General features: G+C 46.8%; 1 protein-coding gene across 10 annotated transcripts in view; it reads left to right on the top strand.

Annotated features, from left to right (window-relative positions):
* Positions 1-13,834, top strand: part of CHCHD6 (coiled-coil-helix-coiled-coil-helix domain containing 6) — a 202,524-nt gene that overhangs the window by 166,705 nt on the left and 21,985 nt on the right. For 2 of the 10 annotated variants that reach the window (XM_038409076.2, XM_038409075.2), the window contains one exon: positions 6,887-7,450. The exons of the other annotated variants lie outside the window; for them this stretch is intronic. In XM_038409076.2, the coding sequence (XP_038265004.1) occupies positions 6,887-6,910 (24 nt within the window). In that variant the 3' untranslated portion in view covers positions 6,911-7,450. Of the gene's footprint in view, positions 1-6,886; positions 7,451-13,834 lie in introns of those variants that run through there. 10 annotated transcript variants of the gene reach the window in all.

Here is a 13,834-nt window from a genome sequence, read left to right as displayed (position 1 = left end):
GAGTCTGTTTGTTTGTTTACAGCATTCTCGGAATTGCAGAAACTCTCAGCCAGTGGAAAAACATTTCCTATAAAGCAGGTGTAATGATGAGGGCTCTTTCTGAGTTAGAACAATGATGAGTGATTGTGCCTTGGAAATCAATATGTTATAATGCATGAACAAACAGGTGAGTCTCAGAACAACTAGAGATTAGTGGAGCTAGTGATTTACTCCATCTTCCAGTCGTACACAAACGACAGGAGGTGTAGTGGCGTGACAGAGCAAAGCAAACAGTGTATCTGGTCTCTCAAGTCAAGGAGAAAATAAAATAAGTAGAGAAGATCTGTTTCCTTTTTTCCATCAGGCTGTGTAAACCAAGTGGGGGGGCTTCCATGCTGACGTGCTCTCTGTGGTTCCCCCACAATACCTTGTACCTTTTTGGAGGCTTTCCATTCTGCCATCATGCCGGCTTACTTCTATATCCAGGAGTAAAGTAGGCCAGAAGCTAGTTATTTCTGTTCCTCCTCTGTCTCTGCAAAGCTACTGGAAAAAATTAACGGCGTAGGGGATGAGGAAGCAGAACTCGTGGGTTGTTTATTGAATTAACTATTTTTCTTGGTGCTTAAATACCCTCCTGCCCCCTCTTAATCCAAATCTTTGCGAGAAGGAAAGCGGACCTCCCCAGTACCCTTGGACTGTGTGTTATCCTGAAGGACGGGAGATAGAGAGGAGGTATCAAGCTGCTTTATTATTGTGCAGTAAGTGTATGGCATAAAAGTGTGTTGATCCATTTGTCAGCACAGCTGCTCCTTGGAATAGACCGTACACTGAATGCAACAATACAAATTGCACATAACTGAAAAATACCTGCAGCATACATCGAATCAAAGTGACACAAATGCCCCTAAAAATAGTTTGAGGTGCTAATAGTCCAGGAGCAAATGCCTTAGCCAGTAAAAAGGCCTTGAATACCCATCTTGGGACTGGCAATGTTTTTTGTGTTTTCTTTTCTTTTCTTTTCTTTTCTTTTCTTCTAAGTTAGCAAAAGTGAAAAACACTTCTGCAGTCATGCTGGCTAAAGGCAGACAACATGTGCACCAGTATTAAGGCTGCTGTGGAGAGGTATGGTATGAGCATAGGGCAAGGAGCCATGAACTCCATAGCTATAATTCCAGCTCTGCCACTGACTCCCTCTGCATGGCTTTGAACAAGTTACTTAACATTTCTGAGCCTGTCTCCGACATGTAAAATAAGGATAACACTTCCCCATCTCCACGAGGTGGATGCTGGGAAGGTAACTGATGTTTGTAAAGCTCTCTGGAGAGGGAAAGCTCCTCAGAAGTGCTAAAGATAAGGCAGCAGGTGTCAGCATCTGCTGCACAAGTGCAATGAGGAATTAATGTTCTGCACCCAGCTGATTGTACCCTGCTCAAGGAGGTCCACTGATAGGTTTGTGGCATGAGGTTACAGCTACAACCATGGGGAGAAGCTAAAAACATCCACTTTCCCCTTTTTCTCCACCATCCTTCTGGGGGAGGGATTCAGGGGAGAAGGGGGATCCTAGAGATTTGGCTTGTGGCTGGCAATCCTGATCCTGTTGCCATGGAACCTGAGCACTGAAAATAATATTAAAACAAATGTAAAATATTGTCCATCAGAGTCACCCAGCAAATGGCAGGGTTTGCTGCCTTGGTGTTTGCTCAGGCTTTAATTTTAACAAATGTGCCTTGCCCAGTGCTGAGGTTTGCCAAACATGGCTTCTGGCAAACCACCAGAGGGAGCAAGTTTCACAGGGTATGAGGCAGTCAACTGAGAACGTTCCACATCTGCCTGTGAGTGCCAGGCAACCCCAGGACCCTGGCAGCTAGATCAACCCAGCCTTGATGGGGCTAAGGGGGAGAGATTCCCCACTACAGCTCTAAACTGACCCAAGTGATCTTAACTGGCTACCGTTCTGGATGCAGGCACCGCACAGGGCAGAGAATAAAAGGGAGGAAGATAATAGAGCAGCACTAGAAAACCTTGTTGCTGGGTTTACCTGGCCCCCCACGTTGGTACTAGGATGAGTAGGGGGGAGCCCCCACTCCCCACAGCTAAACACGCCCTTGGAAAGGACAAAATGTCTTGAGTTGAAATGATTGCAGAGCCTGACCCTTTCTTGTCCACCCTGATGGAATCAAGGGTGGAGAGTAGGTGACAGACTGGAAGCCTAGCAGCTGGCTGATTTTCAGTGCTGTTGGTTGAGGGGCAAAGCCTCACAGTGGTGAAGAGTTGTCGGTTAGTAGTTCAGATTGCTGCATGTCAGGAGAGGGGAGGTAGAGACAAGCAAAGCTGGAGATGCTTTCTAGACTGGACAAATTTCCTTCCCTGCTAGAGCTGAAGTTGTGAGGAACTATCTTGTATTCTTGTGTGTGTGAGGTACATAAATATAATACATTCACACACATACTTTAGTTTACAGATGCTAGACTGGCAGCCCTAGAGACTGAATTCTTCCATCTACAGATCATGTATATCCTGGGCAGCAGCATGGCAAGCTCCCCCCTTGTGCCTCCAAGTGTGACCAGGGAGTATGGTCTCCATGCCCATTTGGTCCCTGGCTTCACTACTGAAATTGTAACAAGGAGAATACTTAGTGCCAGAGCTGAAGCTTCAAACTCATTTCATTGTGGGCCACTGAACAGCCGTCGCATAGGAACAACGCTTGGTTGCTAGCTGACTTGGACTGGCTTTGAACTTGCCCTGGACCTGTGTAGGGATGGAATGCTGTGTATGCCAGGTGAGGGATTTGTCTGGTTCATTCAGTGAAATCTAGAATGGCATACTGTGGGGATGCGGAGGGTAAGCACCCAGCGGTTTGTTTAATTGGATAGCCTATGATAAGTGAGACAATTTCTACTTTCATTGTAAGTGTATGTGCATAGAATGTTGTAACAAATCAGACCCCCTCCGCCCCACGCCTTCCCCCGGGCTTTCACTGTGCAGCACATCATGACTGATTATAGCTTTACAGTGGCTATGGTCATAGAACTTTGATCTCTGGCACCAAAATCACAGGCCACCAGCATCATTAACTGTTAACAGTACAGGGTTCGTGACACACAGTTGATTCCATTGAGGAGGAGCAATGGTGTACACATTAGCCAGCTCATACACGAGGCCATGTTTTTTGCTTTCTTTGTAAAAGGAACCTAAGTACATATTAAGAGGGTTTCCTTGTCCCTCTGACGCATCAGTCACTGGATGCTACTGGAGACAGGATAGCACTGGTCTGTGCTGCTTTGGTAAATGCTTTCAGAGTGGGTCTGAGTCTCTGTGCCAAGCAGTGAAGTGGTCATGGCTGTGAGAGGCTTCCCTGTATCCAATCAGCCATGTGCTGAGAGTACTTCAGTCTCCAAGCACTGCCAGTCCCATAACCTTCATCAGCACAACATACAATACCCTCTTAGGAGGGCAGAAATTAATTAGTCACTCCATCCAGTGCGTGTTGATCTTAGATGTAATTGTATCAGGCCTCCATTGGGAGCAGCCTTGGCTGATTGATAGTGCTATCCAACTGCAGCCTTTGTTCATAGAAACTTTCCTTGATGCGAGCTGCATGGCAGGAAGCAGGTGGGCAGCTCTGTTCTGCACCCTGCCAGCTTTGGAGCCCAATGCTTATTAGACAAGGAGTTTCATCAAGTTCTATTCTCTCCCCCCACCCCTCTGAGATGGATCCTGTGATGTTCTAGGATTAGGAATGGTTCTTAACCTTCAGGTTGATATATCCCTAGAGGTGCATAGATGGTTTGGGGTTGGATGGATTTGATTTTAATCAGTAAGTGCTGGCTAATTGTCTTTCTCTCAGCAAGTAAAAACAAATGAAAATAACTGATATCACAATCTGTAGGAAGAAAAAGTGCTTTTTAAAAGTTTTAAAATATAATTGAAGGGTGAGTTGGTGCATTAGTGGCTTTATTAAAGAATGCAGCATTCCTTGACACTTAACTAAAATGTTGCAGAATGAATATAATGAATTATTTTACTGTGAATTGTATTGCTTCTTTGCTTATTGCACTTTGCCGTTTTTAAAATGTACTGTTGAATATAAAACTTTAACTTTCTAATGATCAGGAAAATTACTTGAGAAATTAGAGCTGGTCAAGTAATATCGATGATTTCCTGATAAGCTTTGACTAGATAATTTGGCAAATAACGTTTCTCTTTATCCTCACATCACTACCAACTCCCTCCCACTCCTTAATGCTAGAGATAGGAGCATACTGAGGATGTAGAGAAGGTATGGGCTGAATAATTGCCCTTGCAGGAACCCAGTCAGCATACATGAGCCTATTATTAGGTTACTGCTGGAGTGACATCACCAGCTGCCAGATGAACATTATCTGGCACAGTGACATCATTCCTGTAAGGACCCCCCTTTCTGGGCCAGTGCTTGCAGGAAAAGCATCTTCTCCCATAAGGAAGACCACCAGGCAGACAGGGGGATAGAGCTCAAATCTAGCCTGAACCTCTGGATTGCTGTGTGAGACCCCTATCATCCATGAGTCACTCAGCCTTCTTTCTGTATCTGGCTTTAGCAGGGTTCTTTAAATATGTCTAGGTTCTGTTTGCCCTGCAAAATGGTCCTCATGCTTTTACCCAGTAGGGGAGACAACCAACATAACTAGTTCCATCAACACGCTTTTCACTGTAGTTTAGACAGACTGTCAATTTGCTGAATGTGTGGCTGGTAGGATGCTGCTGTTGCTGATACGGGGAAGCCTTCACTTGGCATCAGCTGTGCTGTCATCCACAGGAAGGGGAGGAGGTAGGAGCTCATTACAGGACAGCTGTTTTCTTTTAATTTCTAGAAATGAGAGAAGTAGGAGTAAAGACAGGGAGACCATGGCATGTGCTGCAGCCACCATGATATCCTAAAAAGGGTTTGAACAGACCCGCAGGTTTTCTGTGGCCTCTGTCTTCTCTTACCATTAGCACAATATGGAGTGTAAGTAGAAACCAGGGTTCAAAAAAGCTAAAAGATTCCTCTGGGGACAAAGCACATGAGGTTGATCCGGGTTTTAGGATGGTTTGTGTCACTCAGATTAAAAGCCAAAGTCCCTCAAACTTTGGTGGGGGGTGAGACTGGTCTGTGGGACCCTCTATTTCTTCATCCTCTATCTTTCTCATGTCAGACTGTCTGTAAGGAGGATAGGGTGCTGTTCCCTTCTAAGCTTGTCTGCACTTGTTCAAGTGTCAGGTGGAGTGTGTGTATGTATAGATTGATAGGAAGTGTTCAGCTTCATAGGGGCTGAGCAAACTGCTCCAAGCCCTGCTGGGCCTAGATAGTGAACACAGCACCAGATTGTCAACCCTGCCATGGGGTGTTGTACTGTTCCCCATAGCTGATCTGGAACTTGCCTAGCTGAGAGACTGCAGCCTCTCTTCCCACCTGTCCATGGACCGTCATGGGAGGATCATCACTCTTGCTGTTGATTTACTGGAGCAGAGCTTTCCAATGCCACTGTCAGAGAATTCATTGTCAGTGGAGAGCCCTCACCTGGGGAACTTGCTATTTCTGGTCTACCAGAGCTCAAGGTTCATGGTGGCCTGCAGTAAACTGCCTTGTTTAATCAGGGTAGGGTCAGGGCCCAGGCCCATCAAAAGGCAGGAACAGACATTTTATTGTCATCCTGATCTGTCTATGTGTCAGTTTGGCACTTACAGTAAGAGGCCAAGTTGCTGCCATGATGGGCACTGTATAAATATATGATGGAAAAAATAATCCGTCTCCAGTGTGATTTACGTTGGGAACGTTGACTCTTGAATCTGAGGCTAGAGACCTGCTGTTTCTCACCGAAGTCCTTATATCCCCATTGTTAAATCTTTCCTTGGACAAGTTTTTTCTTGTCCCCCTCACCAGAGCTTGTGCCTCATGTTTGATCCTGGGCCTCTTTCATTTGTCCCAGGGTCAGCCTTACCATTTGTGGGACCCAAGATTCCAGAAAGGTGGCAAATCAGGCCACAAGTTACCTCCCCTCTTACCTGTTATCAGAGGAGTCTGGCAAAAAGGTGTTTCCTTTTGTTCCAGCTCCACTATCAGAGGAGGAGATGGGGTCAGCCAGGCAGAGATTGTAGGGGATGGGGAGTGACCCCCTAGCAAGCAGCCTTAGTTTGGGTCAGCCCTAAGGACAAACAAGGAGGGTTTAATGTGCTTTAGCTTGGTTTGGGGTTTCTTGCCACTAACTCCCAGAAGCTGCATGGTGCAAGGGCTGACGAGGTGTTAGGTGAGAACCTGGAAGAAATCTTTCTTGGCCTGAGCAGAAACCCAGGTCTGTTGTTGTTTCACAATGTGTAGGGGTGACGATCCAGAAAACAATCTTGGAGCAAGTGAACTGCTGGGACTGGGTTCATTCCTCCCCTTCATACCAACTTTGACTTTGCTAGAGGCTGAGAGGAAAGCTTAATGGCAGTGTGAACATCTCTGCTACTGAGAGCTACCCTGTGTAGTTCCAGAATCTTCATTCAAAGCTCATCAGGAAGCAAATGGAGCTTTGGGATTTTTAACTTCTCCCTCCTGAAATGTTACAGACCTTTAAATTGGGGTGTGATCATGTTGATTTTGGGTGGAACAGAGTGGAAAGAGGTGAGGGGCCAGTTGCACATTTTGAAATGTTCTTCCTCTGCCATTTGGGTGTTTCAGTGACCTTTTCTATGATCCCTGTTTCCCCCCACATCTTGCTTTGTTTTGCAGCCAGGAATACCTGATAATCTTCTGAAGGGTGCTGTTTCTCCTGTCTGGGTGTGAGCTATATCTCATCCCTGCCCATGTTACTCCTTCATCTCAGAAAGAAACAGTCCAGTGTCAGCAGTTGAATAACTAACCAGCCCGCTCTTCCCTTTGTCTTCTTCTTTCCCTCTTTCCCAGGCAATGTTGGTTAATGATGAATAAAACCCGGCAGCCACCAAAGAGCAGAGCACAGGGACCACAGAGGCCCTTGGAAGCCCAGCATCCTTCCGGATTTATGCTGACCAAAATCGGTGCCTTCTGTCTGTAGCAGTCCAAGAAAACGACACAATTCTTCTTCTAAACGTCTGCATGTATCTGTCTCACTGGATGTTTTTGGAGTTGGGGCGGGGGGAGGGCTTGAGGGGCAGCACTGTTCTGCCAAATGTGCTTCACCCTTTATATTCGTTCATTGTGAAAAGAAGCCTGTCAACATAAGTGCCCACAGCAGGACACATAGCTTAGAGGCCCATGTGACCCAAGGCCCAGTTAACTCCGCACTAGTTTTGGTTTCACTTATGCATTCTGTGTTTCAAGTGCTGTTGCCTTTGTCCTTGTGCTCCAGAGAAAGGCATCTGAAGTATTGGGGGAAGCAACCCTGACCTGCTTGTTAGGATTAACTGTTCCTAGCTTGTCCTTAACACCAGCAGACACATTCCTTTCCTTCCAAGGCTCCCTCCTAAGAACAATAAACTGTCTAATGGTTACTGTGTCCGTGAGATGCTTTCAGCCCTGAGTTTGAGAATTGCTCCTTACTCTCGTTCTGGCCCCTGCCAGCAGTGAAAATCTGTCAATTCCCAATAAGCATCAGGAATAGGGATAGGAATAGTTCCAATCACAGTTTGTAAATTAAAAATCTTGTTTGTTTCAGGCCAGGGGTCGAATGACTTTGGCTTTTCTGAAAGTACTTGGAAGGGGACAAAGCCTTGGCCAAAAGGGAACTAGCTGTGGTGAATCATGCTGCAAAATCTTCTTATCTAATACAGAGTCCTCACTCCACCAGTCTCTTGGGCACTCTCTCTCCCCCGCTTGCTGTAAATTCTCTTCTCTCTCTCTCACCCTCACCCTCCAGCCCCCACTCCATTGTGTTCCCTCTTTGTGGAACAAGGGGCAGTAGGGAACAGCATGTGTAGCACTGCATCCCTATCCATGTTGCGAGGCAGTCCGTCTATTTGGAATGTATTTCTTTGGGTGTTTCCTAGCATCGGCACTGCCTGGCTCTGGCCTGTGACGGAACACATCTCTATTGCTTTGCACACTCTGTACCTATGGGTATAGCACAGGCGAAGATTGTTCTCCTATCTTTGACATGCAGCCACCTGTAGGTTGGGACCTGATTCATGATTCCCCATTCCAAGAACACTCTGTAGTACTTTGGGACAGGAAATGAAGAATAACTTCTCCAAAGCTTTCCCTCCTCTCCTAGAGCCAAAATGAAATGAGCAGGGGTGGAATTTAGCCATGACATCCAGCCAGCACTAAAGCTACTGAAGGATGGACCATGTCTTCAATAACCGCATGAGATCAGGACCTCAGTTTGTCGTCTTAGCCAAAATGTTGCACCTCCAGCATTACAGTGCCCCTCACAGCTCTTTTGGGTGTTTTGGTTCAGTAGTAGAGTGCCACCTACTGAGTCATTATTGAACTTTGCCACTCGTCATGGGTGCAGTTCAACTGGAAATGTGCCTATATGTCAGCTCAGTTTCCTGACCTTTTACACTTGCTGTTAATCAAGCAGGACTGAACTGCAAAGCCCTGTTCACTATACAAGGCACTGTGTTCACTCACTCATTGCCCTTCCTTTGTTAAAGTCACAGATATCCCTTTAATTCCAAATTTGCTGCACTGTGCAGGTCAGACCTACTGGCCCTAGGAGAGGAGGGAAAGCTTCGCGACTCAGAGCTGGGCACTTTGTGCCCTCAGATCTGTTGCTGGCAGAGTTGGGAGGGCTTTCTGTGCTGCTGCCATGCCAGCAGGGTATGGCTCCTGCTCTGCCTACAGCATGTACGTTCTGTGGAGCAGAGCACTAAAGCCACTCACTGCAGAAATTTAGAGGGGTAAGGTTCATCTCCAGGTGACGACAACTTCTTAATTACTGTTGGCTTGGAGGAATAGTTGGCTTGGAGGGGTGATTGTCCTTGTTAGCTTGTTAGAGGTGTGTCCCACCTCTCTCCTAGGTTTGTTTGGCACATGTAATCTGCATGACCTGCATTTCAGCTGCCCCAGTTTGAGGGTGGAGGTGGTGATGGATTATGATGCCAGAGCTGAATATTGCACTGCGCAGGGCAATCTTCTCCCTGAGGCAACTGTAATACATTTCCATGTTCTTTCATAATTAGCTTTATTTACCAAATTGGCAATTTCTCTGTTGAGAAATAACTGATTACAGCATTCAGGGAGTTGCTGTCATCTCAAGATATGCAGGTGTCTGTGAAACATAAACAGATGTGATCGCTCACAAAATGAACCCAATGGATAGTGGGGGAGGGGGAGATCCAGTCATAAAAACGCAAATGCAACTTCTCTGCCCTCATTCAGGCTAATGCTGGCCAGGTGCACTACCACTGTCTTGCAGCCTCAGTGATGATAGAGTATCACTCTGAGGCCACCCGGTACTTCCTAATGAAGCGCTCGATTAGTTTAACTACCTTTATTCCCTCTGCCCTTCTGTCACCTCCCCAGTCTGCTGTGGGGCCGTCTCACCAGAAATCGTAGATGAGATGATGGTGGAGTGAGGCTGGTCATGACAGAAGTCAACTCATTTTGTAGCCTCTGTACTCACTGTCATATGACTCTCATATTCCTTACATATTGGTGCTTTAAGTCCAGATTCAGAAGAATTCAGCACGAACAAAATACATATAAAGACTGAAATAAACCCATCTGACACGCATTGTGTGCAGCCCAGTGATGGGGCAAGAAAGCCAGCTGTCTAGGAGGTAGTGAGGCTGAAAGCCATTTAGCCCTGGGATATTGGCTTGATCTTCTCCTAGGAGCATGGCTATGAAATGAGTTTTGGTAGGTGTCAGGATGTCTCCTTGCAGGATGGAATTGTGGTTCTACCTGCTTTCCAGAAAATCTACCACCCTTGTTGCCCCCTCACTGCTGAATGATGCCACTGAAAGATGCCAGCTGTCACATGCCCCCAATCTTCCTCTGAGTCATCTGGGCTTGGGACAAAACTGATCTATTTGGAATTCTCACACTGGTACCCCAAAATGAAATCCTGGCTCTAGAGCAGAGGTGGGCAAACTATGGACTGTGGGCTGCATCCTGCCCGGCCCTTGAGCTCCCAGTCGGGGAGGCTAACCCCAGGCCCCTCCCCCACAGCCTCAAGTTGCCGTGCCTCCAGTGCTCTGGGCAGTGCAGCTGCGAGAGCCACCGGGGGTGTAGTGTATTCAATTGCTACTTTCGGAGCACCAGGACTGGCAGCCATATATAGACATTCTTACAGGGAGCAATTTCATACACTACACCTGGGTAGGGAAGGCTGTGCCTCCCCAAACAGCCTGGCCCTGGCCCCTGGCCCCTGCCCCCTCCCACTTCCTGCCCCCATCTACCCCCCTCAGAAGCCCCGACCCATCCAACCGCCCTGCTCCTCCCAGGGCCCCCCGCCCCAACCGCCCCCCTGGAACCCCACCCCCTATCCAACCTCCCCGTGCCCTGACCTCTATCCACACCCCCACCCCCTGACAGGCCCCCTGGGACTCCCATGCCTATCCAACCCACCCTGTTCCCCATCCCCTAACTGCCTCCACCCCATCCAACTGCCCCCTGTACCCTAACTGCCCCCTGGGACCTCCTGCCCCTTATCCAAACTCCCCGGCTCCCCACCCCCTTAACATGCTGCTCAGAGCACCAGGACTGGCAGCCATAAGTAGCACATTCCGACGGGGAGCAATTCAATACACTACACCTGTCCTCCATACAGTTTCAGAACCCTGATGTGGCTCTCAGGCCAAAAAGTTTGCCCGTGCCTGCTCTAGAGCCTTGGGTACCTTCATCGGATGCATCCAATGAAGTGAGCTGTAGCTCACAAAAGCTTATGCTCAAATAAATTTGTTAGTCTCTAAGGTGCCATAAGTACTCCTTTTCTTTTTCATCTCTAATGAGTGTTCTCTGGTTTGTGTTCTTCCTTTTCCCCTGTCCTGTGTTCATAAGGGCCTTGCAAAGACAGGAGACACCCTGTACCATGCGTTAATCAGCTCCTGTGGGTTATCTCCCAACTTGATTCCTTGACTGTTCGAGAAATCTTTGTTGCTTGCTGCAGAGCTTGAGTTTGATTTTCATGGAGAATTGTGATGGCAGGTGTCAGTTAAACTTCTAAGTGGCAAAGTTTGTTATGATTACGGCCTAGTATTCAGTGGCAGATAGTTGTCCTCACCACACAACCTGTCACAGTTGGCGCTAATTGGCAACCTAGCAGTCTCCACCAGAATAAACAAGGACCGAGCGGACTGTAGAAACTGAACTGCACTCTCACCCTTAGAAGAGGGTCCCTTCAAGGCAAGGTTGAAGGATTATGGGGGAAGCTTTCTCTGCTGCAGTCTGTGCTACACATTTAGTGGATAAGTAGGACTTCAGTATCGAGGACTATTGCTCCAGCCTCTTTCACCTGCACAAAATTCTCATACAGCCAGATTTTCAGACAGTTCAGCTGAGCATCTGCATAACTACTTTGCCTGTGCAGTTAATGTAGTTGTGTGTGCAAATAGGTAATGGGCTGCACAAATGCAACTAGTCATTAGCATGTGGGGTGTACCATTGCGGTAACTGCATGTGAAAATTAGGCTTGCAGAATGCCCAGTTACAAGCACAAACTGGCTGAATGAATGGGAGTTAAATAAACAATTTGTTTTCATGCAAAAGGCCCTAGCATAATGGTAAGGGAAGGGAACAGCAAGAACAAAAGAGAGAAAATACAGTAAATAAAAACGTAGTTGTTCAAAATTTTCCAAGAGGCCTCAGTGGCTCTTTAAATGCAACATTCAACAAGCACTTGGAAGCTCTAATATACAGCGGCATCTCAGGCTCTCTAAACACTGAATTTGTGATCTTGCATAAAACTACAACCCATCGCCTCCTGTGGTTAATATTTCACGCTTGACTTTACCAGATGCTTTATCTAATATCCTCTTTTTGCATCTGTGCTTTTACCAACTCTGCCTTGTCCACAATGAGAGAGGCTGAAGGAGGAAGGCAATTGCCAAGTATGTCTGTAATCTTTGTAGGAGGGGTTTGTGCAGCTGTTGGGGAAGAAGAGTTAGTCTCACTTTATAGTCTGCTGAATCCTGTGTTCTCATGCTGTGTACTCCTTTTCCAGGCAGAATTTTCCATTTGTCTTTTAAGGTATTATTTATTTTATTGCCAAACTAGTTAAAAGTTCCTTTCTGTAGCTTGCTTGCTAAACAGGGCCTGATCCCTAGAGGTACTGAGCTTCCATTGCAGACATACTGGTCCTTTCACGATCAGGTCCTTAACTTTGTATGGTGGCCTGTTGCAATGACTGTCACAGTCTGTATGGGAGTGGAAGAAATATAGGTTCTACGTCCCCGGCTTTCCCTCCCCCCACTCCTCTACCAATTGCTGTTGTAGAAATGTACCTATTTAAAATATAGTCTACAATTGCAGTGGCCTGTTGTGTGTACACAAAGACTAACACATGATTAGCCATTACAACTCACACTGCATTAGAATACATATTGACTATTAGCCAAGATGGTCAGGGATGTAACCCCATGCTCTGAGTGTCCCTAGCCTTTGATTGCCAGAAGTGGATGACAGGGGATGGATCACTTAATGATTGCCTGTTCTGTTCATTCCCTCTGAAGCACCTGGCACTGGCCAATGTCAAAAGACAAGATATTTGGCTAGATGGACCCTTGGTCTGACCCAGTATGGCCGTTCTTATGTTCTTACCAGACTCTCTTCCCTCTCCAGCTGGTGCAACACAATCAGAAATTACTGGCTATCTTTAACCAGAATCTGAACAGCAGTACAGAGTCGTGTAGGCCTGTACCCTAACACCTGCTCCTCTTGAATGAAATTCTGTATAGTTGTCCTTGGGGAAGGTGGCTGTAATATTCTTGAACTGATCTCCTTATAATCTTCCTCCACCACCACCACCACTGTGTGTGCATGTCTTGCTGTCTCCTCATTTCCCCAGTTCTCCATGTTGAGAGGTGATTGATTAAAATCTCTTCCTAGCCTGGTTTTGCGACCTCCCTTGTGTCCACAATTGTTCTGTGCAAGTAATGATACCCCTCCCCCTCGGGTATCTAATGACACCTGCACCGGTAGTCTGTGGGCAACCTGGGGCAGAGCCAAAGGGAGCGACTAAAGCAGCTGCTAGCACTAGCAGGCCTCCACGTCCAAAATTTGTTTCTTGCATTTAAGCACTACGCTCTCTCTCTTCATATGTTCACAGCCGGTCCGCTCACGGCAAGGAACTTCTTCTCTCTTTTACTGGAAAGACGAACAAGCAAATTGTTGTTTCTGTACTAAAGGTAAATTCAACTGCTCCTCTGGAGTCTGAAACAAACCACAGCTGGCAACCCCCATCTGTCCTTGAATGCCCCAAATTACATGCCCTCTTTGCTGTCTTCTTGAGCAGTGCCTCCCCTGGAATGTGCACTTGACGGGGGTGGGAGCAATGGAGTGTAGAGTTGATTCTCTTTGGTTTCAGATGCTTAGTTTTAGCGTAAACATTGCTGCTGATCTCCTGGGCACAGAAGCTCACCAATTAGTATTGGCCCTAGGAAGACCATTCACATCAAATGGTTCTGTATGGAGTTGCACAAAGGTGCATGGGACTCAGGCACCAAAACCCTCAATCTCTTAAGCGAGGTAGGTTTAGAATAGCAATATACCACTTGGACTAAAACCAAAGGCAAATAACTGAAAGGGAAGAGCAGGGAAAGGAGAAGCTGCAGTAGTTTAAAGGGGATGCTGGTGCGGGTCGCACTTTAGATGTGCTTATGTCATTTACCCAAAGATTTTGCTGGGGCAAAACCCCAGGCTGACTAACTTGTCTTTTATCTATTTTCAATTTCTTGTCGTGAACTAGGTACCAGAGAGAGGTGCTGGGTG

The sequence above is a fragment of the Dermochelys coriacea genome, chromosome 7 (genome assembly GCF_009764565.3).
Source record: "Dermochelys coriacea isolate rDerCor1 chromosome 7, rDerCor1.pri.v4, whole genome shotgun sequence".
In the NCBI taxonomy this organism is placed as follows: domain Eukaryota; kingdom Metazoa; phylum Chordata; order Testudines; family Dermochelyidae; genus Dermochelys; species Dermochelys coriacea.
This window is presented reverse-complemented; position numbering and strand designations above follow the sequence as displayed.